Source organism: Malaya genurostris, chromosome 2 (genome assembly GCF_030247185.1).
Source record: "Malaya genurostris strain Urasoe2022 chromosome 2, Malgen_1.1, whole genome shotgun sequence".
Taxonomy (NCBI): domain Eukaryota; kingdom Metazoa; phylum Arthropoda; class Insecta; order Diptera; family Culicidae; genus Malaya; species Malaya genurostris.
The window spans coordinates 123,174,518-123,200,998 of NC_080571.1; the positions used below are offsets into that span (position 1 = coordinate 123,174,518).

A 26,481-nucleotide genomic window follows, 5' to 3' on the forward strand; every position below is an offset into this window, starting at 1 on the left:
TAAGTCAACAATCATGTTCAATAAGATCTCCTCATCTAGCGTCGTCGACAGAAATCGTGGCATATTGTCAAAATTTTAACCGTATGAAGAGCGGACTTAAGATTAATGAAATCCATAAAAATATTTTAGGGTGTTCGTATGGAATTATTCTAGCAACCGAAACTAGTTGGGATGAAAGCGTTAACAGCACGGAAGTCTTCGGAAATATTTACCACGTTTTTAGAAATGAACGTGAGCTCCATACATCTGATAAAAATCGGGGGGAGGTGTTCTTATTGCTGTTTTAGCAGAATTTGACGCCGAAATGATAACCACTACGAAATTTAAAGAATTTGAACACGTATGGGTAAGAATTCATTTAGCAGGTGAAACACATATTTTTGTTTCAGTATATTTTCCTCCTAACAATGCCAAAAAAGCCACATATGAAAAGTTTCTGCATATTGCTGATGAAATAATTACTAAGCTTCCATCGGAAGTTAAAGTTTATATATATGGAGACTTTAATCAGCGCAATATGGACTTTATTCCAGACGCTGAAAATGATAGCATTTTACTACCTCTCGTTGGGGAGAATGAAACACTTCATTACTTATTCGACAAAATATCCGGTTTAGGTCTTAATCAAATTAATCATGTAAAAAATCGGCAAAACTGTTTTTTAGATTTTTTATTTACTAATATTCACGATGATTTTTGTGTAATAGAATCACCAACTCCATTGTGGGAAAATGAAGCTTTTCTCACAGCAATCGAATTCTCAATATTTATACATCAGATTAATAGACCCGACGACTACGAATATGAGGAGATTTTTGATTACCACTCAGCAAATTTTGATAGTATTAGTCGTAAGCTACGAGAAATAGATTGGCAAGAACTCCTTAGAAACGAAGGAAATGTCGAAATTTCAGTCGATATTTTCTACGCACGGCTGTACGACATAATAAATGAACATGTTCCATTAAAGAAAATTAGTCGACAAAATAATTCAAAGTATTTGGTTGGTATAACGAGCATATTAGAAACCTAAGAAATCGAAAACAAAAAGCTCATAAAAAGTACAAAAGAGAAAATAATAGTGACAATTTATCGAATTACATACACATCTGTGACCAACTAAGTTTAGCAATTGATACTGCATTCAAAAAGTAAAACTCAAACACTGAATAGGAAATAAAGTCTTGCTCAAAAAAATATCTTCAGTTATGTTAGAAACAAATTGAAATCAGAAAACTTTCCGTCAAGAATGTATCTACAGGAAAACATTGGTAATAACTCACAAGAAATTTGTAATCTTTCCACTAAATTTTTTCAACAAATCTACAAGAAGTGAATATTTCTTTCCAGAGTTTACTGAGGATATTAATGTAAATCAGATCGAAGTGACATAATATACATAATAGATGCCCTAAGCAAATAGGATGTTTCTAAAAGTTTCAGACCTGATGGGATTCCCATGTTTAGTAAAAATTTAGCACTAGATCTTGCAACCCCTTTGTTCTGGCTTTTTGATAATTCACTTCAGTCTGTAGTTTTTCCAGATACGTGGAAAACTCTTTCCAATTTGCAAAAATGGGAAAAAGCAGACATATGTAACTATCGGGGGATTACCATTCTTTCTTGCATTCTGAAGCTCTTTAAAGCGAGAGGTAATGGCAAACTGTTTAGTCAAATAAAAAATAGAATTACTCACATACAACATGGATTTTTCAAAGGACGTTCCACTACTACTAATTTGCTTGAATTCGCCCACTATACCCTGACCGCTATGGACAAGGGAAATTACATTGAAGCTCTTTATACAGATTTCAGCAAAGCATTCGATCGTGTTGACATACCCATGCTTATGTTCAAATTACAGAAATTGGGAATCTTACCAGGTCTCCTTAAATGGTTGGAATCTTATCTAACAAATCGTTAACAAATTGTAAAATTTAAGGGTAAAAAGTCGAGCCCCATTCACGTCAGTTCCGGGGTCCCCCAGGGATCTCATTTAGGTCCTCTTTTATTTATCTTGTTTGTTAACGACATTTCCTTTCTTTTAAAAAAAATAAAAATTCTAATATACGCAGACGATATAAAACTATTCCTAGAAATAGAGAAAAGTGAGGATGCCAAGGTTTATCAAGAAGAAATTCTTTCTTTTTATACATGGTGTAACAAAAGTCTTCTTCAACTAAATGTGAAAAAATGCAGTAGAATAACATTCAGTAAAAAACGAAATACACCTGACTTGATACTTACTCTTGGAAGTCAAACAGTTTTGTCAAACGATTTTGTTACTGTTTTCACGATCCGTATACAATTAAAACATTATACATTACCTATGTTCGGTCAGTACTAGAATACTGTAGCTTGGTTTGGTCACCTTACTTAATCACATAGGAAGATCGAATTGAATCAGTTCAAAAACAATTTTTGTTATTTGCACTTCGTAAATTAGGTTGGACAAGACTTCCTCTTCCGTCCTATACAACCCGCTGTATGCTGATCAGTATTCAAACATTAAAAGAACGCAGAGAATTTCCAATGGTCTCATTTGTAAATGACATTGTCTCGAATCGCGTAGATTCCAGTCAACTCCTGTCCAAACTCAATTTTTACATACCATCTCGGCCTTTAAGAAATCGAAATATTTTTATTACAAACCACCAGCGAACAAACTATGCAAAAAATGGGCCAATAAATCAATTGATGGGTGTATACAACAAGCATTCAGAAACAGTCGATTTCACTATGTCAAAAAACAAACTAAAGCAATATTTCAGTTCTATTCGGTAAGCCAATTATAATTATATAACTCATAATAAATTATACATTATTTAGTGATCTATTTAGAATAGTTTAAGACGATTATTGTAATTATCCTTATGGTCTTTGATTGACGACAAATAAATAAATGAAAATCCGACTAGAATGATCTCTACAAGCAAAAAATGATAAATAGTGCAGTATTTCGTAGAGAGAACAATTATCATTTACATTTCATTGCAAAATTCTTAAAGTCTATTTGTTATCCCTTACATAGCTATCATTAAAAACATAAATATTATCATGGTAAAAATGTTTCGTTGTTTTATCCATAAAAAAATAAAAATTAAACTAACTAAATTTAATAAAAAAGAAAACCGAAACATGAGATAGGACGGATGAGACAATGTTTCAAGTTCTCTTCCACTTTGGAGCTGCTTGTACAGGAGTAGATAAAGGAGATCGTAGTGATTTTTCATATAAAGTTATGATTTGATTGTATTCGATTATATTTTATCCGTATAAAACGTGCAATAGTCAAATGCTATTGAGTAACTAATTTTTAGCAGTGCCAATGTCTCTATTCATGGTTTAAACTTTCCAACAAACATAACCAAATTTTTGATATAGTAGTTTTAGCACAACAGCCACTCTTTGGATATAATACCTCACTCTAGGGACCCTGGTTTGTTTTTTTTATTTGTTTATGAACTTGGCGTGGGGACCATTTTTTATGAGTTGTGCTATCATGAAAACGCCACTGATTGAAAGTGAGGTGTTCATTATTCGGTAAACGCAAGACTTATGTTAATTCTAAGTCTTTCAATTTTATTTCATAATTGTTGTTTGGTTTTATGAAAGAAGCTCAGGGTTCATGAGGTAAGACATTAAATTAAATATAACATTATTTTTGTCTAGAAGAGCACTTCAAGTGGATAAACAAGAAGATTTATTTGCTTTTATCATGTTATCATGTTAACAATTTGATCAGTAGTCGAATTCTTAAGATAAAATTCTAGCTACTTCAGGAAAACAAGTTCTTATTGATATGAGGTTTACAACGGGATTTAAAATGAAATTTTTGTTAACTGTTTTCAATCTGCTGGGGAAGTAATCTAATGTAAAACACTTTTAAACGGAAATTTTAACCAAAAAAATAGATCCTCATGAAAACATAATAAAAATAAGATTACAAAAATTCTATCATTGCCCGGAATCTTCATGGTCATAATTTTCTAATGATTGACTTATTTTAATTAGAATTCATCTCAGTAATGTCATGTTGTAACAATACTTGTATAGATCACATTTCCGTGAGACATCGTTTTCAACAAAATCCACAACGCTCAAATTAATATATGATTTCTCCCAAACTGCTGAGCCAGTTTTGGAACTTCTCTGTCATTTGTGACAAGTATTCGATTTCTGTCTTCGAGAATTGAAATTGTTCTTAGGTTTTCTAAACAGCTATAGAAAATTTCCTGATAGGTTCAATTCGCTTAGCTTAGTTAAAGAAAATTTCCTTTTCGCCCAGGTGTTTTATTTTCTTTTGTAAATCGTAATACTATGGATTACATAGAAGTATCACAAGAACGTTGATATTATTGTCGATGAACATGCTATTTTGAGCTTTTGAGACAGTTTCAATTATGTAAGGATTCAAATGAATTTTTCAAAACATTTTCTTAATGTACATTATTTCCGATTAGCTGTATGGTATTTGAATATAGCATAATTGGATTATTCATCGTTTAATTTGAAACTCTAAATGTTAATTTTCCTATTGGGAAGTGATCTGAGTCAAAGTCTGCGTGAGTCACCAGTTCACTACAAAAGTATCCAGAGAACCAGATCAATTGATCACAAAGATAAACAAGTAGGGTTATATGGGAACTAAACTGAATATTAACCAAACACTTCAGAAAAATCATATAAATAATAACCAAATACTTTAGAAAAACAATGACACATTTTTACAATTGATTTAGTACAATATTCAGGTAATTTGAATTGTTTTTAAGTGTTGATACATATAATTTTGCATTCCTGCGTAAAACAGTAGGTATGTTTAACGGAAATTCTGGTCATTCATGTAAAATTGTGTACGATTTACGTTACTTGAAAATTTCGTAATATTTTGATGTGCATCACAAAGTTTATTATGAAGCAAGCGACCATTCTGGTTACTGGCACTGTTTCAATCAAAATGATCTGCATTCATATTTCATATCAAGAAAAAATTACATCTTTGTAAGTCGCCTAGAAAAAGCCATAATTGATCAGAAGTGTTTGAATGGTAAATACGTCGCAGTAATAAAAAAGATTTCATAAATGATTTGTTCTCAATTCTCAAGTCAAATTTCGATAAGTTAAGAATTAAAAGAAAGCGAAATTCGTTGTTTAATTTCACGATGGACAAAACTGGCAACTCTCGTTCTATTAAACCTGTCAAATAAATGAAGTTTAGTTGCTAATCAAAATATCATTTGGTTTAAGAAAAGTTTTGGTATCACTAGCAATATGAATTGTGTGAACTTAAAGCTTAGAAAATCTACTTCAGTTGATTTTAAAGAGCGAGAACTACGAACGAACTCAGGTTTGAACGAATAGCGCATACAAAATTTCGTTTTCTTCCGTTTCGCCTTCGGTTCTTCAGTGCTTTAGTAGTTCAATTCGTATGTCCACCTTGTTGTTCATTTTTAAATGCAAGGCAGATGCAAAGTGAACAATTTTTATGTAACACTTCAACGATATTGCACCGAGGAACAATATCTTTTCTAATCTCTCACACAAAATGGAAGAGGAGATGTTGCAGAGGTACCTTCATCAGTGGTTTTATTCAAAGGATTCTTTTGAGCATAAGTTATCACAATATTAATACCTTTGAAAACATCCTTGAAAGTTCTATTGAATTTTACGTTCTACGAAAGCAAAACATAAATTGCTTAAGAAGACGTCTGTAGTCTTCCAATTCATCCACCAAGGATCGACATTCTTCTCTTCGTCCGATTTAATATGAGACATCCACTTTCAGAAGGCACTAAGAAAACTCAGTATCTAATGTTTTAGCATCTTTGGTCATCACAGCCACTGATGACAAAGATTGGGGTTATTCCCAGAAAGACGCATCCATTTGATTATTTTTTGAATTTTAGAACAATGTCGCTGCGATCCGATTCTGAAAGAACATCATAGATGTTTTCAAAAGGAAGTTCTTACGTTTTTTTGTTATTTTCAACATCAGTCATGCAGCCTTTCTGGTCCGTTTTGAAGTTGGTATATAAGTTATTATTATTAACGGCTGGCAACTAAAATTTTGGAATTTTTTCGAGGCCTGTATGCTTAACAACAAACGAGCTCAGAGAGAAAGGAGAGTGTGTATGTGTTAGCTCTCTCTCTCTCTTTCTCCTCTTCCTGCTGGTATTTTCAGTTTTGTTTATGCTTGCTCAGTTTTGCTCAAAATGCCGTTGAAACAAGAAGTATTTCGCTAGCGCGTTGTACAGTTCTAAAAAACTGCACAGAAATCTCGGCAAAAAGTATACGGTACAACATTTTAAAAGCGAAAATGTTGCGGCTTCGACCCTTTACAATATCCTAAGATCCCCAATAACTGCTCGCAAGAAAGTTAGTGGAAGACCTGCCAAAATTATGAACGCAAAAGGACTTCGTTCTCTTTCTCGTGCCTTCAACAACAAGGATTCACTGAGGCAACGGGACACCTCAAAAAAGTTCAACTGTTCTCACCAGTACATCTGCAAAACATTGAAAAGAGTCGGAATAAAGTGCCGAAAGAAGACACGAGCCCTGAACGCTGAAGTCCCAATGCTGGTTGATCAAAAATTATTCCAGAAAAGGTTTTGTTTTGGGCGACGAAAGTTATTTCCCTCTTTCGTAGACGTACACATCTAGAAAAAATCGTGTAAATTTACGTCTTCTAAGACCGACACATTCGAGCATCAAAAATAACTCATTTTTACAGTAAATCGAACACAAGTTAAATGCATTTCGCTATATTTTTATCTGCTGAAACAAGTAATTGTACACGTCTGCTTGAAAAGCGGAATATGTTTGACGTACATTTAAATCATTCTTGTGCAATTCAATCATTTTACGAATTACATTCTCCTGAATTGAGTCATATATGGATTTACGTCACCTGTAAATTTCATAATTTTTTTCTGTGTAGATTCCCGGAAACGATCGATACTATTCAATAGATAGTTCTATTGCACCTACGAACTTAAAATATAAGTTTAAACAGAAGTTCGACCAGAAGGTGATGCTTGCCATTTCCGAGAAAGGTATTTCTAAGCCATGGTTCAAGCCCTCTAGTTTTCAATCAATCAAGATATGTACCAGAACGAATGTTTGAAGAAAATTTTGATCCCGTTTCTTCAAAAACATCATGCGTATGGACAATACGTGTTTTGGCCGGATAAAACGTCATCGCACTACGCCAAAATACACAATCGTTCCTGAATACCCATTCGATCCCATTTGTCCCCAAAAACCACAACACAACAAATCTGCCTCAGTGTCGCTCAATCGAAGATTCCTTCGGGGTTTTGAGCTCCTTGGTGTACAAAAATGACTGGAGAGCCACGAATGGCAAACAGTTGATTGGTAGAATCAAGAGATGCATTCACGAAGTTGACATGAATGCCGTACAACGTTCCTGTTCCGACATCAAGCGGAAGCTTCGCCGAACATTCGATTACGGACCGTTTTGAAATGTTTACTAATTTTGGTTAATTTAATAGTTAGCTGATAGAACAGGCTGATTTAGTTTTAGTCTTGAAAAAGATTGGTAACCAAGAATTATAATTCCTTGAATGAATAGGCGTAAAAAACTGATAGATTATTGATTTTTGAAAAGATTTTTTAATGTTTCAGGTAGCCTTGAAAACGCCTAGGACTAAACTTCTAAGAATCTAGAGCGATTCGTGTGCGGTATGAATGACTGCTCATCATCGACTGATCGTGTTGAATTTATGCTAGTTATGTCCACCGTTCGTCCCAAATGAGATGCAAGAATCCTGTTGATTTTTCATATGTTTAACCAGGAAAATACTAGATTATTTTGATCAGTACCTCTAATCACCAACTCCAGCGAACCGAATGACCTAACTTCTCTAAGAATAATTTTCGGAAATATTTCCGTTGAAATATAAATAAATAAATGTGTAGCGATATGATGAAATTCTCCCTAAATATTAGAAACAGAAATAAAACCAATGATATTGACAATAGTTGTGTAGTCATATGTCATAGGGCGACACCACTTAACATGTCCGTGTGTGTGATTTTTTATATTTAAGGACCTTTTGACCGATGTCATTTCGGTCCGCACTGCCGATTTAAAAAATGAAAGATAATTATTGTTTGGCATCCTAATTTGCATACTCCAGCATGATCTGCCACAGTTCGCTTTACTCCACTGAATCGCATTGTATCTCAGAAGCTCATCCACATGTTCCAGACAATAACTCACAAACCCTTCCCGCTGGAGTGGACCATCACTACAACTTCCAGCAGCGTCGGCATAGCGAGACTGCAGATGAAAAAATCAAAGTCCAATTTTATCAAAAGCTGTAGATTCCACTGAGCACGCGAGAAAACAAGTAATGTTGCACACAATAACAGAACATTTCTCTTGTCAGAAAGTCATTGGCTGCATTTCGAGCGGGAGGCGCAAACTTTTGTGAACAACTCATTAATTTCAATTTCAATTCCAATGTTCAGTTTTCAATAATTTCTCCTAAAAATGAATCTCACTTACTTTTCTCATGACCGGATTGGCCGATTTTCACAAACTTAGGTTCAAATAAAATAGAAGGTAGCATCGTGAAAGATTTTTTCCTCTGGAAATCGTGGTAAACATGTTTGGTAGATACTTCGCGCTATTGTGATCACGCAGGTAATTATGTGGGGCAATGAAAGATTTATCTGATTCATGAGCGTTTGGGAAAACATTCTTAGGACAACGATTCTCTATAGGTGTAGTTTTGAGTCGTACAAGTTCCAGTGTGTATTGGTATTTTATTACAGAACTTATGGGGCATGAAATCAGAATAAACAAATTCGCAGGTATTTGTTCCGCAGGTATTCTTTCCTTTTTACACTTTATAACCCATATAATATCTGTTCCGTCCTCATCAACCTCTATCGTCGAGATCGAAACTCACTTATCTTAGTGCTTATCAGTCTAGTCTAGAAGACTGATTTCTAAAATCAAAAAATATTAATTTATTTATTTATTCTGTGTTTTATAGTCCGACTTATGTCTTAATGATCCAAATCCTACTAACTATTGCTACTACTAACTATTGCTCAAAATCCTACTAACTATTGACATGGGAAAACCCGTGAAATTGGTGACATTTGCGGTATCTACGTTATGAGACGCCTTGTAAATTAATTGTATGTAACTTATTTATAAGAAAGAAAATAAATCCTATGCTACATAATGGTCGCATGATAGACACGACGAAACAAGTAGGATTATGAGGGTGACAATGAAGTCAAAGTAATGTTACGGATTCACTTCTCATCATACGAAAATGCAATATGTTCCGACGTAACTTTTCGGTAAGCTTTTTCTTACGGCATGTTCGCATTAACTGTTTTTGATCGCCAACTGGTCACCGCAACAAAATTTGACAAAGAAAATGTGGTACACAACAAGGTGAAGTTGAGTAATGATTTCATATCGGTTACCATCGGTTACCAAAACAGATACAGTGTCGTTTCCGTATATTTTCCCGGACAATAACATTAAATCGATAAGTAGAGAAAAATCTCTCAATTTAAAAAAAAATGGTATATTTGAGCCTATGCTAAAACAAAGAGCAACTGGAAATTCTGAAGAATTCTTGCCAGTATTTGTGCGGAACAAACAAATGGCAACGATTATAAACAATGAATACAACATTCATTAGGTATCAAAAAATGCATTTTTATTTTTTGCGTTTAGTAAACTGTTTCAACTTTGATTGATGAAACACTAATAATAACCACCAATTAAAATTATCTGAATTAATCTAATGAATTAACCAATATCTGAATAAATTTCAACTTTAAAGCTCCAAATTGCATGTGATGCGAATGAAAATATGAACATTATTTGTATATCGGTGCTCTAAAACCCAACATATCGATGACACGAACGTTTTCAATAAGGACAATGGTCAAATTCACCATAAATATAGACTAGCACATACATTTTGAGTAGATATATCGAGTTTACACAACCTTGAATTCTATATTTTTTAGTTTTGATTATCGGATGCAAATATTTGGTCATAATGAAAAAAAAACCTCTTCTTAATCCACCTAGTGTGTGATAACGCCTTTTTCTTTCTTCAAAACAGTCTCATAAAAATATTTTTTATCTTTTTATTAAATTGTTTGTGACACTAATTTGGGCTCTTTTTTGACACCAATTGATTCAGATTGAATCGAGTAGTTCACAAAAGCATGCTTCAGAGTGTATGTCATATAGTAGGCATCATTTTTTCAACCAAGCACTTGACAGAGTGATGCTAATCTGAAAACCCTTTTCAGTCCACGTAGTGGAATTTTCATATATCTTGAAACATCACCATAGAAAAAAAATCAAAATCCCCGAAAGTCGATTTATTAAAAAAAATTGAGATAACACTAAATCTCGACATTTCATGCAATTTTAAGATTTTTGGCATCAACAAAAATTTTCGATTTCGGAAATTTCATGTACTTCCCCCTATGGTGCTTTTTAGAGATCGAGAATTTTCAAACTTTAACCGCTGGGCAGCACCCCTTACCCATGTCCGATTTAGCTCAAATTTTGCATGAGGACTTTTTCCGAGGTGCCTAAACTTTTGAACAATAGCGTTTTACGAAATTAGAGGTGATCAAAAAAAATTTGGCACCCTTATACACTTTAGAGCGGTAAAAAACAACGTGCTTAGTCAGTTACGTCACTTATACCATTATATCTCCGGAACCAAAAGTCACAGCCATTTGGTCTTCGAACTTGATCAATGGTCCGATAGTAGCTTTCAAACGAATGTTTGTTGAAATCGGTTCAGCCATCTCTGAGAAAATTGAGCGCGTATAAATATTTTCGAAAAGTGCACACACACAGGCGCGCGCACACACACATACACACAGACATTTTTTGATCTCGTCGAAGTGAGTCGAATGGTATATCACACTATGTGTCTCCGAGGCTTCGTTCAAAAGTTTTTTTTTCCACCAATTCTAATACCTTTTTATAGAGATAATCGAAAACATTAACAAAATGTTGTTTGACACAGACGTACATGTGACTGATATAAAATCAAATCAAATATTCGTTACTGACAACTTTTTTTGCATTCCTCGGTAAATCGCACGAGCTCCTCCTCTTGCACTTCAGGTTACATAGACTCCAACTTATTCTATGAATTTGTTTCATATAGGTTACAGTCATTGAAGGGTAATAACGTGTGCTACTTGAGTAGCCGATCGCACATGGGCAGTTTAATTTTACATTATTCTGTAAATAGACTCAATATTGACGTTAGCTAGCTATTAATTATCCTAAATTTGTCCGATTAGCAATATGTGGCTCTATTTTAAAAGCTCTGTTCAGTAGCCGCATTCAAATTCATTCATGTGCAAATGAGCGACATAGTAAATTGGCTGGTCGTGGTTGAGCAATACAATCACCATATTTACTACGAGATTTATAGTTTTGGTTTTTGATATTATTCGTCACTGAAACATTTATGATCGATTTTGTACCGAATTTTAACATGTTAGTATTCGATTCGATGAAAAACTTACCAATTTTTAAAATCTTCGAGCTAAATTTGAAAATTGTAACCATTGCTTAGTTCAAAGCTTAGAGTTGGCTGGTGTAGTCAATAATTTGTCATTGATACACTGGTGCTTTGATAGGTAAATTGGATGCTTCCTGCAAAACAGCGCGTCTTCGGAGCATAAACATCTATTAGTTGAAATCATGGTCGTCACTGGTTTGCAATAAATTAATTATCCACGAACCAGAATGGAGAAACTCTTGACTTACCATTCGTTTGCAATGATAATGATTGCGAAATATTACCACCACCGCCATTTCTGATAAACATGTATATTAAACTGCTCCCTTTTAATTGCTAATAACGATGCCTTGTGCTTTTTGATTTCATACAGGTACCATGAAATATATGGAGCAATTGTGCTTATAAATTGGGTTTAGATACTGATGCTAAACACTGTTGACAAATATGTAGAAAAGTTTTCTAGTGAAGACACAAGCGTCAATCTAAAATTTAAAGCTATGAAACCTTTCGAATCGCCAAAGATAGTATGCGATTAGCACTCACAAAATTAATTTGTTTGCAAAATTTTTCGTTTACGCACTAACTCTAGCAATTATCACGCTTTACCCATTTCCGATTAGGCAATTAGGAACATCTTAAAAATTTTAAATTCATGAATTCATTTGATTTTTTGATATCGTTGTCATCACAAATAATATGATTGTTAATTGTTACGAAAATTGTTGTTACGAAAACAAAGCACATACTATTCGATGAATTTATTTCTCATGTTTTGTCACTATCCGGTGCATAGAACCCTTTGATTTGAGTCGAGAAAGCCAATTTTACTTACAGTTTTTCGCTGTCTGTCATAAAGCTCTTGAGGAACTCATTCTCACACCTTCTGAATCTTTTCTATGAAGAGTAGACCATCAGAACTGATTTGGCGACTATCGTTTAACCTTTTCACTGATTTTTGTTAACTTTGGGTATTATCTTCGTTCAACAATCCTTGCAATTTGGCGTTTTTTTTTTTGGGCTGACTTCTCTGTATTTTCGAAAACGGAATACACTTTGGGTTCCGTACCACAACGTCAAATCGATCGAAGCGAAAGAGTGCAGGAATATTTCGTCCAATTTGCGCTTTGAAGACTCCCTTGACTGAATCATCTTCAATTACCATCTCAAAATAGGCGAGTATTTTTTCAACGGCTCTTCGATTGTCTATCAATAAGAAATAATTTATTTTGACGTTCGTTGTGGTGAACGACACTCGCAGACAGAACTGTCCAATCGATGTCTGTTATCATTTTTGGAACAGCGTGCATCATCTGTTGGAATTTAATTTTTAGAACAGTCTACCCCGAATTTGTTATATTATTAGGTAATTTAAATTTTAGCTAGGGTAACGAAGGTGTTTTGGCCACTCTGATATATCCGGTCCTCATATTTCTGGATGCGATCAAAATGAAGTACTTTGTGTTCCAGAATTTCAAATCAATTGGCAATCTTTACATTATAGTATGTACTTCATTTTGATTACAACCAGAAATATGAGCGCCGAGTCAAAATAGTTTACAGTAGCCGAAAAACCTCCGCTACCCTATGCAGACAAAGTCTAATAGGTAGGTGAGTAGATAAGCCCTAAAGATAACTCAAAAATTAAAAATTCAACCATGTTGCTGTAAATTTTACGACAGAGGATGTAGAACAACGAATGCAATAAAACACAGCAAAATATGCAAAAAAAAAAACAGATAAAACAAGCACTAAACATAACGGAACAGAAAGCGGTTGACCGTAGTTAACTTCACGTGCAGATATTGTTGAACTTTGAGCATTAAACTCTTCAACCGGGGTCAAGATGACATGCACATTGTCTTCTAAAAATGTTCCGAAGGTAAAGTTTTTATACATTCCGCTGAAAATAATCCTTTTTCAAAAAGATATGTAAATTAGAAGAATATACGAATTAGTTCTGTAGAATTCACTTCTATTTGCATAATTACTTTTTAGAACACATCCGTCAATTTGAATATTTTCGCACCGATCAACCAGCGATTCCGGAACTCGATTCCAAATAAAATTCAAAAGAGACTATGGAGCCATAAGATCTTTCATTTGGATCTAAATTCGTGGCCTTCGGTTTAGTCATTTCTGAAAATTAAGTGATCGTTATTTTGATCATTCGTATATATCACCCTGAAAATCCGGAACTGGATGTTGGATGTTATGTGTGTATGTAGTATTTTTGTGAACTCACTTTTTCAGAGATGGCTTGGACGATTTCAATGAATATAGATTCAAATAAAAGGTATAATGGTCTCTGAATTCCTTAGTTTTAACCGGATACAACTTTCGGGTCTGGAACTACAGAGTGATGGTTGAACAAATTTGTTAAAGACCATCTGATAAATGATGATGATTGTTTGAACTGTAATAGTTTGTTAATACTGTAACAATCGGGATTTTGGAAGAGTCGTACGTGCGAAATCTATCTAAACCTGGTTTCGCAAAATGAAAGTAGAAAATCGAGGGTAAAGAAAATATGTTTGCGGTGTTCTTGGATCTCTTGTGCGCTTTCGAAATAATCTAGATCTACAATTGTTACAAACACTCTAACGCGTTGGTTTCGGAGGAATAAGTGGATTGGTTGTTATTTATTTGATAGAACCCAGAGAAACCGATAGAATCTCACATTAAAAATGCCATCAAGAAGGTTGCCAAAAAGTACGGTGTATTGTTCCGCTTGAAAAAAGATTTAACGACCGAAAGTAGAATTCTTCTGTATAAATAAATTTCTCCTCACATTGACTTCTACACATCGATTCTGTTCGTTGCTAACAACACGCAAATATTGAGATTACAGTAATTGAAACATAATATCATGCAAATGATTTCAAAATGTGATAGAAATATTTGCTTTAATCTTCTCTTGCATAACAATGGATTTAAGTGATTATTTATCAATGGAATTTCTTTTTAAAAATCCTAAACGGTATTCTGTCTCGAAATTTGTGACTTGAAGAAGTGACTTGCATAGGTTCAATACTAGAAATTGCATAACAAATGATCTTGGTATTTATATCTCATTTAGCCACACGGAAAGACCGAAATTAGCATTTTGGCGAAAAAATTAGTTGATTTTCTGATTTTAGTTAGTTATTTTTTGAGACAACTAAAAAAATCTTAATTTTGCTAATTTAGATTTTTTAATTCTAATTCTCTTAATAATAATAAAATATTTGTTGAAATGGCTATTTTTACCTTTTTTACCTTTTTTTATATATATAAAAAATAGGTATAGAATTCGCTCAAACTTTCGAAAAATTTTCCGAGGCCCGGAGGGCCGAATGTCATATACCAATCGATTCAGCTCGACGAACTGAGCAAATGTCTGTGTGTGTGTGTATGTGTGTGTGTCTGTATGTGTGTTGTCAACTAAGAGGTCGAGATCTCAGAGATGGCTGGACCGATTTTGATCAAACTAGTCGCAAATGAAAGGTCTCCCCGTCACCCAGAACGCTATTGAATGGTTTTGAGATCGAATGTTTACTTTTTGAGTTATACGAAGTTTTTGTCAAAATTTTCAGTTTTTTGACAGTATCTGTCACATTTGACCTTGAAAACAGAATATGTTTCCAGACTTAGATTTCGCTCGGTAATACCTATCCAACAAGCCATAGATTGGTAAAATCCGTCCATTTTTAACGGAGATATCGATATTTTTGTGTAAGCCTTATTCCAGTAGAAGGAATTTTGAGCGCTGTATGAAAAAGCAATGCTTGGGAGCAACATGAAACACGATTTTTTATACTGTTACATATAATTGTTTCTAAGTACCAAAAAGACTGTGTATCCTTTTTTATGACAATTTGCCTCGGACCAATTTTAGCACGGTTCATTTTTGGCAACATAATCTTTCGAATATGGCATATGTAAACCAGATGATACCAGCATTATCGAGTTGGAAGTAATTCCATAATTATATTGATTTAAACTATTTACAGCAATAAATGCTGGAAGAACATGACTTCCATATACCATACAACTCAGTTCGTCGAGATCAGCAAATGCGTGTGTGACAAATAATTTCACTCAATTTTCTCGGAGATGGTTAAACCGTTTTCTACAAACTCAGATTCATATGAAAAGTTGTATACTCTCAAACAAGGTTCCTGAATTACGTTTGGATCCGACTTCTGATTGCGGAACCACAGGATAATATGTGGAACGAAATTAAAATAATGCAATTTATTTTTCTCGTAGATGGCTGAACCGATCTAAGATTCAAATGAAATCTAAGAATCATCTATGATTCAAATGAGAGGTCTTAAAATCCTATAAAACCTCTTACTTTTTAGTCAGATCCGACTTCTGGTTTAGAAAATGCAGGGTGATTAGTATAAAAATGTCCATTTCACATAAATTAATCAGGTTTATCGGGTTTGCAGATTTGGATAGTCGATTACCAACTAAATTTATTTCAGTTTGAGCGGTATTCGTTTTTGGATTCGGAATGTACCCCCAAATTTTAATTCGCACTACAATTTCTCAAAGATGTCTACACACTGCTCGGGTGAATTTATCTGATTTCGGCTACACCGATTTTAGAATTCCGGTTCCAGTATCGAATCGATTCTCAAAGCTCAATCATTTTCTCAAAAAAGACCAAATCGAACTTCAAAAACAAATATTACAGGACTTAAGGTCCCATACAAAATTGGTGAATTTTATCCGATTCTGGAATTACAGATGATGAGTTTATAAATTTCATGTAAATTGTTTGGCGTAATAATTTATGGCCATTCGAATCATTTTGGGCTATGCTAATTCCTGAATACCGGCTCTGGAAGTACCATAAATAATGACGAAAAATTCTAAAGTGGAACTTACTTCGACATCTCATGGAATGTTCAATCGATTGTCGCACGCTAAGATTGAAATTCGATATGTTTTGCAGTTTCGGCATTACAGGGTAATGAGTGATTAAAATCTCAATTTGCCGTTTAAAACGACGATAATTAAAATAATGTCATGAGAACTGAAACACCTAAGAATATCCATGCAAAAACACATGCGTATTGATAAAAAAAGGTATCATCTCACTGCTAGGTGGATTAATCACGTTTTTATATATATAAAAAATAGGTATAGAATTCGCTCAAACTTTCGAAAATTTTTCCGAGGCCCGGAGGGCCGAATGACATATACCAATCGATTCAGCTCGACGAACTGAGCAAATGTCTGTGTGTGTGTATGTGTTTGTGTCTGTATGTGTGTTGTCAACTAAGAGGTCGAGATCTCAGAGATGGCTGGACCGATTTTGACCAAACTAGTCGCAAATGAAAGGTCTCCCCGTCACCCAAAACGCTATTGAATGGTTTTGAGATCGGATGTTTACTTTTTGAGTTATTCGAAGTTTTATGTCAAAATTTTCAGTTTTTTGGCAGTATCTGTCACAATTGACCTTGAAAACAGAATATGTTTTCAGACTTAAATTTCGCACGATAATACCTATTCAACAAGCCATAGATTGTTAAAATCCGTCCATTTTTAACGGAGATATCGAAATTTTTGTGTAAACGACTTTTCGCCCTATTCCAGCAGTAGGAGTTTTGAGCGCTGTATGACAAAGCAATGCTTGGGAGCAACGGAAAACACGATTTTTTATTCTGTTACATTCAATTGTTTCTAAGTACCAAAAAGACTGTGTACAGCATCCTTTTTCATGACAATTTGCCTCGGACCGATTTTAGCACGGCTCGTTTTTGGCAACATAATCGTTCGAATATGACATATATAAACCAGATGATGGCAGATTTTTTTAAATTATATTGTTTTAAACTACTTACAGCAATAAATGCTGGAAGAACATAACATCCATATACCATTCGAATCAGTTCGTCGAGATCAGCAAATGCGTGTGTGACAAATAATTTCACTCAATTTTCTCTGAAAATTTCTTTTCTACAAATTCAGATTCATACGAAAAGTCGTATGCTCCCAAACAAAGTTCCTGAATTATGTTTGGTTCCGACCTCTGGTTCCGGAACTACAGGATGATATATGAAACGAAATCAAAATTGTGTAACTCATTCTTCTCGTAGATGGCTGAACCGATCTAAGATTCAAATGAAAAGTTGCAAGATCCTATAAAACATTTGCTCTTCAGTCAGATCCAACTTCCGGTTTTGGAGATACAGGGTGATTGGTATAAAAATGTCTATTCCACATAAATTAATCAGGTTTATCGGGTTAGCAGATTTGGATAGTCGATAAAAAATATTAACTTTTTTCAGTTTTAGTGGTATTCAGTTGTCGATTCAGAAGGCACCTAAAAATTTAATTCGTGTTATGATTTCTCAAAGATGTCTTCACTGATTTTCAAATATTTTGAAACAAATGCAAACTATACAGATAGTCAGGTGAATTTATCTGACTTCGGCTATACCGATTTTAGAATTCCGGTTCCAGTATAAAATCGTTTCTCAAAGCTCAATCGTTTTCTCAAAAAAAAAGCCTAATCAAATTTCAGAAACAAAAATTCAAATTAAAATAAACTTATATACAAAATAATTAGTTTTATATATACATACAAAAATTAATTAATTTTATCCAATTATGCTTCGAAGTTGGACTCAAAACTGTTGTAATTTATTCGTCATATGGCCATACGAATCGGTTTGGGTTATGCTGGTTCCTGAATACCGGCTCTGGAAGTACCTTAAATTACCGTTAACTCTAAAGTGGAACTTACATATCATGGCATGTTTAATCGATTATCACACTTCTAGATTTAAATTCGACATTACAGAGTAATGAGTGATTAAAATCTCAAATTGTCGCTTAAAACGACGGTCATTAAAATAATGTCATGAAAACTTAAACACCGAAAAATATTCATGCAAAAAACACATGCGGATTGATAAAAAAAAGGTATCATCTCACTGCTAGGTGGATTAATCACGTTTTTTTAGTTGAATTCACCAATTAAACGTGCTGTCATTTCTTAGCTAAGGCACGCTTCATATCCATTCAACTAATTTTTTAGTTGAATTAGAGAAATAAAACGTTGTTTTCAACCAACATAAATGGTTGAATTGGTTTCTGCAATTAGCAGCTATATGGCGCTCGTTAACACCGTAATGACTACTAGCCACTAGATGGCACACTACTACCGAAAAAAATTTCAGTCGCGGTTATCTTTTCTATATTTGCAGGTATAAATACGATGTTGTATTGGAGAAAAATTTTTCTTCATTCGACTTCGCGAAATCAACTCTCTCACTGAAAACTTTGAGCACTCGGAAAACAAAAACCGAATACAAGTAGTACACCGGACGGCGTAGCCCGGAATGAGAAGATACAAAAAAACATCATTTGACGTGTAAAATTAGAGTGCAACATTCGAAACTCACTTCACTGTTTCGCATAAAATCAGTATTACCCACAATCGCTTCAACTGCGCACAAATTCTGAATAAATACACTTTCTACTAACAGTTTACGTCATTTTTACATATCGGTTTAGAAATCAATATAGGGATATATCGTAACACATGCGAAAAACATCTAAACAATTTGCGAGCAGTTTCAACAAAACTGTCCCTTTTAGCTTTTTAATGGATTGTTTTGCTTTGACACTGCTGTCCTTCAGTAATGACGGTGATAGATAAATAGAATCAAAGTTTCTGATTTTAATAACGAAATTAGTTGTCAATAAGAAGTTCGTGTTGGATTGAAATATTGCTGGTTTGTGTCCAGAATATTCGCCAACTAAACACATTCTCTAAAAATAAGAGTTTTTTTCAGCACAGTAAACTCTAAATTTTAACTAATTTTATAGTTATTTTGGAAATTTTGTTGCTAAAATCAACTAATTCAAAAACAGTAATACGAATTAGGCGCAGAGCTAATTTCGGTCGTTCCGTGCAATCGAAAGGTTATGCAATCACTGTGAAAACCGACTTTTGAACCGAGGCTCGGAGGGCCGTGTGTCATATACCATTCGACTCAGTTCGTCGAGTACACAAAATGTGTGTGTGTATGTGTGTGTCTATTTGCGTATGTGTGTATGTAACGTTTTTTTTGCACTAACCTTTCTCGGAGATGGCTGAACCGATTTTCACAAACTTAGATTCAAATGAAAGGCCTTGTGGTCCCATACAAAATTCCTGAATATGATTTGGATCCGACTTCCGGTGCGGGAGTAATGGGGTAAAATGTGCAAAAAAAAGAAAATATATGTTCTAACTTTTCTCATAGATGGCGCTACCGATTTTCAAAAAACTTAGGTTCAAATGAAAAGTCCTGTGGTCCCATACGTAATTCCTGAATTTCAAGTCACAAATTTCTGAATTCTAGTCCACCTGGTACTTAATTTCAGGTTTTTCAGATTTAAAATTTGTCTTCAGAATTCTGCTGCAGAATTTAGTTCCAAAATTCAGAGTCTTCAAACTGGAATTGAATTATAGAACTGGATTTCAGTTCTAGAACTAAATTAAAACTGAATTTCGAGCCTGTTTGGTTCTTGAACTCAGATCCAGTTTCTGAATAATTTAAATCGGTTCGGTACCGAATAAAGCTTAGTCTTAATGTGTGTCGATGGGCGAGCATATTTGATAAAAATTTGCACTTAATTTTCTCGTAGATGACTGGATCGATTTTCGCTAAACTAGGTTCGAATAAATGGATGTATTGCCTTACACTGTTGTTAAATTTTTGTTATGATCTGACTTCTGAGATCTGCATGAGGAAGGCAAAAATATAAAATAATAAAATACAATATAATATATCACATCCAAGCTAGTACAAACTTTTTTAAAAAGCTGTGTAAAGCGTACAAGTGAAAACCCATTAAAAATCACCGTTGCACACGACTTTGCACGTATGAATGTCCGTTGGATATCTGTTCTCTGTGATATAACATAATATAAAATAATATAATATAATATAAGATGATATAAAACAGCACAATATAATATAACATAATACAATATAACACAATACTTATACTTTTAATATATTATAATGTAATACAATATAATATAATATAATAAGATAATATATGAAATAATATGCTATGATACAATCTATAATAGTTGATTTCGCAGTGTAAGTTATGCTCTTCTTTCGTCGCAGTACTGCAGGAAATATAATGTCTTTTTTTAATAATAATAATAATAATAATAATAGTAATAATAATAATAATAATAATAATAATAATAATAATAATAATAATAATAATAATAATAATAATAATAATAATAATAATAATAACAATAATAATAATAATAACAATAATAATAATAATAATAATAATAATAATAATAATAATAATAATAATAATAATAATAATAATAATAATAATAATAATAATAATAACAACAATATATAATACAATGTATTCAATTCAATATAAAACAAATAATGCAACAAACAACAGAACCACAATAAAAAAAAAAAAATTTCGAAGTTTCCCTGATCTAGACGGGCCTTGAAAAAAAGTTCGTGTTTCAAAAGGGCAATAAATCGAAGCGTACTCACAAGAAAATCAAGTCTTTCTTTTGGTCTTGTGAAATCAAACCACTGGAATGGCCTTTACAAAGACTGATTTCTATTGAGAGGTTACCAAAAAATAACTATTTTGAAGCCATGGAACGCACCTGGGAAAAGTTAGTTGCACTTCACTTTTAGAGGTAGATAGAAAACGTGATGAGTGTCTGAAGCAGATTCGAAAGGCCAAAGAAGGGCGTTTCAGATATATTTTTTTACAATTTTCTTTCTGTTTTGTATATTTTTAAGTGCACGTTTTCAAATATTTTTGTTTTACATAGACATATTTACAATCAAGCAAACGTCCATAAAATATTTTCTTTTGTTTGCAGGACTACTTTCCAGCACGCTGCGAGCATTTCGACGAACGGGTTGTGAAGACGACCTGATGAATCTATCCTGCCCGATCGGCACCAGCATCAGCGTGGAACTCGTGCAGTACGGCAGAACAGGTATGCCTGCAATATCTTGTTAGATGTGGAAAGTCGAGAAATTCGATTATGAAATTCCTGTTCCTGGCGTTCACAATACCCTTTCTGAGCAAAACCTTATCTGATCTTCCCAAGGAAGGGTTTAACGTTTGTATTGTTGTCGTATCCGCACCATTTCTGTAGACGAAAATTCTTCGCTGCCGTGCACTTTTACTGACAGCAGCCGAGATAGCCACTACTCTCCAGAGGCATCCACGATGGTATCGGACAGCCCTTTCATCTTAGGCAATGTCTCACTGGCGCTAATGGAACCCAGTTTAAACGACACCATTCTGTCCGATAAAGTGAAAAATAAATGTACGCAGCATTACGTGCTACAGGTGAGTTTGTTGTGAAAAACGATTTCATGTACCGAAAATGTCTTAAATAAGGGTAGAGAAGAAAAAAGTGGGATAATGTTCTACAAGTCCAATATTTAAGGCCTGGCCAATATTTAAGCATGTGTCTTGTCACATTTGTTGCCCAGTAAATCTAGTGTTTCAAATATGACTCAAGACACTTGCAAACAGTAAATTAATTTCTGTTATCCCACTTTTGGCTATTTCACCCTAACTCTAAATGGTTCTGATTCAATAATGTGCCTTGGAGTTTTTTGGGTTCAGTTCCAATTAGTACCAACTATGTTTGCCTCACTGTTGTATCTCTATGACAGCTTCGGTCTTCTAACGGTGCTTAATGGATGTTTGTTTTAAAGTAGTTTTGGAAACTTTATTCAACCGGTTAGGAAAAGTTTATAAATCCTTTTATTTTGACTTCTGAACATGAAATAATACAATACAGAACAAGTCACACAATGAGAAATAAGTGATGACGAAATCGATGAAATACTATCGGTGTGGCCATTACTCAAGAATGGATATTTTTCAAAAAGGTAACACACATTTTCCCCCTACCGCCAATGGACCTAAAACGACTTTTTTGCTTCGACTGATTTATACCGAGGTTTTTCTTGGCATTCATCTGTTCTTATCTTGTAGAGACCTTTTTCGCCTTGTCTCGGAGCTGCCGCCAGGTTTGCTGTTCTTTTCTTCGTGCAAACATTGATTCGGAATGTTAGGTAAATCAGGAGGAAATGGTTGTAACGTAATATGTCAGATATTCCAAAACCCTAGGGATTATACTTTCGAGTTTTCTTGGACGTATAGATAACAGATTGAAGTAATACATATATCAGTGAAATGGTCAAAACCAAATATTCCTCTATTTCGCTTTCCATATAGTTCATTAGCTGTGATGAATAGGGGTTAGATCGCAAAAAGTACGTGCCATTATTTTATGTTTGGCAGCGAGTCCTCGCTAGGAGCGCAGTATATATTATTTTTTGCGGCATGAAGCAGACATAAAATATTAGGAGCTGGTCCATAAAACATTTGAATTTCTAATATAGAGCTTTTGATAGCTAAAGTTACGATTACAATTTGGTGTAACTTGTTCCGTTGAACGAATTTATCAGAAGAAGCGTTATTCTAAATGAAATATGGGCTTTGCTTTGACCAACAATGCAGTGAGTTCCTAGTCCGCAGCGAAACGGTGATGATAGTGCGACAACCGGAGTGGAAGCGAATTACAAATCAACAGCAAATATTATCTTTTTTTGTAAGAATAACGTAAGGAACTGTATCCTGTTTTTCTCCAAATTATCAATTTTCAGGAAAAAATTACTCTACTGATGGGTATTTGAGCCGGTTGAACAATTTTTTTCAATTTTGTGCAGATAATCGCACAAACTGGATAACACATGATTTCTGAAGTAGGTCAAATTCAATCTACTAAAATAGATTTATGTTGTGCAAAATACATCAGCAAATTTTTGGTTTAGTTTAGTTTAGTCCATTTAACCACATTTTTTCATAATTCGTAGTTTTATGTCAACTGTCTTTCATATTCCGAATGTAGGCTGATTGTGGTAAAACCAAAATTTTTCGTATAATATGTTAAAAAGTCATCGAATAAAATTGACATATCTCGGTTGATTTTTCATTAGGGCGTATAAATAAGTGACAGTTTCTCTTTGTTTACTTTCTCTTCTATGAATTACCAAGCGGTTTTCACATTTATCACTCAACTCTTTGCATAAAATGATACACGAAACTTTCCACTTTCAAACAGAGTAGCTAAATCAAAGAAAATCTCCTTAATCACATCACAGTAATTGAAAGAAAGAGTGATTAAAGAAAAACTGTCACTTGCTTATACGCCCTAATGAAGAATCAACCGAGATATTTGTATACCGTTTTATCCCATAAATAGATTTATAGAATGGTAATCGATACTCAAAAACACGATACAGAAAAACGTTTGAGTGTATGAACCCAAATTTCTTCAGAAATAAAATTATTTCCTTCTGTACATGTTTGCTGTACACACAAAAAAAATTGAATTTTACAAATGACTTAATCCCTCATACGATGTAATTCATGAAGACCTAATTTGTCAAATGACCGAAAATTTCCTTTGTCATGACTTAATGTTAGATTAGCTTGAATTTTACTGGTTTCAATTGTAACTTGCATTCTGCTAGCAGGTGCGATGGTATGAATTTAAATGCACCTTTTACCAGCCAAGCAGTTGTGTGCTTCTGTGGCTCAGTCGATTAACAGACGTGCTTTCCAATCCAATGGTTCTCGGTTCAAGTCGCGGCGCTCGCTATCAGTATTCATTTTTTGTTATTTAAATGAATTTCATGTTATGGAATTTTGGACACAATATTAAATGTTCTTCCACGTAAATTTGCGCGAACTGCGACGCTCCATTTATGTGCATCTAAGAAGATGTAAAATCACAGGGTTTTTTCGAAGTGTGTATGATAAACCAACATTAGTTAGAATCCTTCGACAATGTGAATGAAGCAACTTGAAACCTATTATATTATCCAAAATGATGGTTCGAAACTTTTACCTCTCGTCAACCTGTATTTCCGGTACCAGAGATCAGAATCGAATACATTTCAAAAGCAGTTCATTCGACCATAAAAGCTTTCAATTTAATCTAAGTTAGGTTAATTCTGTTCAGTAATCTCGAAAAAATCAAGTATACACTTTTGTAATTGGTGCACATTGACATATACACAAGATCAAAATCAACACACACGAACACAGACATTTTGCGATCTAGGCAATATGTTTCGATTCCACCCCGGTGGCACGATTGCCATCTGCATACAATTGGCTTGAAGCCGAAAATTTTGGTTCTTTGGTTCTATAGTTCGCTGTCAAATGTTGTGTTTAAGCAGTGTTCACACGTTCACATTTTTCTTCATGCGGTTGCACCAACATAAGGAAACGATTTCGATGGAATATAATCAAACTATAATAAACCACAGTTTCTTTTTCTTATTCAAAACGAGGTCAAATTACTTGTTTTATAGAGAATACTAGACTAGAGTTATATTTATTTTGGGTTTGAAGAAATTAATTTTTGACACCAGTGTGGTTTGATTGTATGGTATGAACGTAGCTTAACATATTGTTGACAACAACGCCACCAAAACAAAATGCGTCGGGGGGTGTTCGATTCACTCGGCCCTATGGGTATTGATTTAAAAGTTTGACACACTGTACTGTGTGTAAACTTTTGATTGAAATTGCAAATAGACATAATACCACAGACTAACAGACAGGACACTCAAATCAGATTCTTCAATCATTTTAACGGTCATTTCGAATATTCCTTTATTTGGGACAGCACACGCATGTGTCATGATGGCGCCACGTTACCCTATCAAAAACATCCTGTCTGTCATCTATACTGTGTTTATTTTTTTCATTTACCAACAGAGTTGCCATTCATGCAGAATTACCTGTAATGTATTGATTTGTATACGTCCATGCGAATTTCATGCAGGATACAGATTTAATACATATTGCCAAAACTATATACAGAATTATGCCTACTTCTCATCCTCCAACGCAATACAAAATCGAACCCGTTTTGTTACGATATTCACTTGCTTCTGGTCTACCGCCACTTAATTTCGGGTGAAAACTACCAACACATTAAAAAATAGTCTAGATGAACAACGTTGAGTCAAATAAATGGTTACCTTCCAACATCGCGAAAAAGTTAAATATATTATCAACGTAATCCAATAATTTATTGTGACGATTCATTTTCAAAAATTTTGATGAAATCAGGCATCCCTGCAAGCAGCTGATCGGTGTTGACAAACGAGGGGAAACCAACTAGTAAAAAAACTTTTACGTAACACAAGGGGTGTATCAATAGTAAATAGTTCGCGCAGTACAATATAGGTGGAACTAGTGCATTACGAAAAATTATTTTTATAAGAATTTACTCATACTGTCATGTCTGTTAGTCTGTGATAATACTGCGAGTTTATTTCTAATATGCAAAAAAGTGAAATGCAAAGTTTTACAGTAAATTCAGGTATTTATTCTATAGCAATACACACGCACTGTAGTCAACTAATGCATTACTGCATCCTTAACTTCAAATTGCATAGCTGTTCGCAAACAAAATATCGTATAGGCTGGATTTACGTAAATCTGTCGCCAACTTATTTGGACGGCTCAGTGCAAAGTAAATTTTTCCAGTTTTCAAGGATAAACCAATCTTGCATACAACTATTTCAACTGCCTTGAACAATTGCCGTGATGGTAAAGAATAGGAAAATAAAAAGAACAGTGGTCGCGCACTAAAATTAAGTGTCAGGGCAAAGAAAAATTTGCTGTCGAATGCCAAAAAAGATTGGATAATTAACGAGCTAATTAGCTAATTAATTTTGTTTTTCAAATTCGATTGTCCAGTGTACTTCTAAAGGAAAACAAGGCAATGTATCATGAGCGTCAGCGAGCACCAAAATATATCATGAAACAACTAAAAAAATACCAATTTGCTGTCGTTCACTTCGCCGTAAACACTGCGAATGGAAAA

At 34.0% G+C, this 26,481-nt stretch overlaps 1 protein-coding gene across 1 annotated transcript in view; it reads left to right on the forward strand.

Moving 5' to 3' along the window:
* LOC131428068 (uncharacterized) overlaps positions 1–26,481 on the forward strand; it is a 75,150-nt gene that overhangs the window by 11,469 nt on the left and 37,200 nt on the right. Inside the window, exons 3-4 of the mRNA XM_058591718.1 lie at positions 21,430–21,549; positions 21,712–21,908. Coding sequence (XP_058447701.1) covers positions 21,430–21,549; positions 21,712–21,908 — 317 coding nt within the window. The remainder of the gene's footprint in view (positions 1–21,429; positions 21,550–21,711; positions 21,909–26,481) is intronic.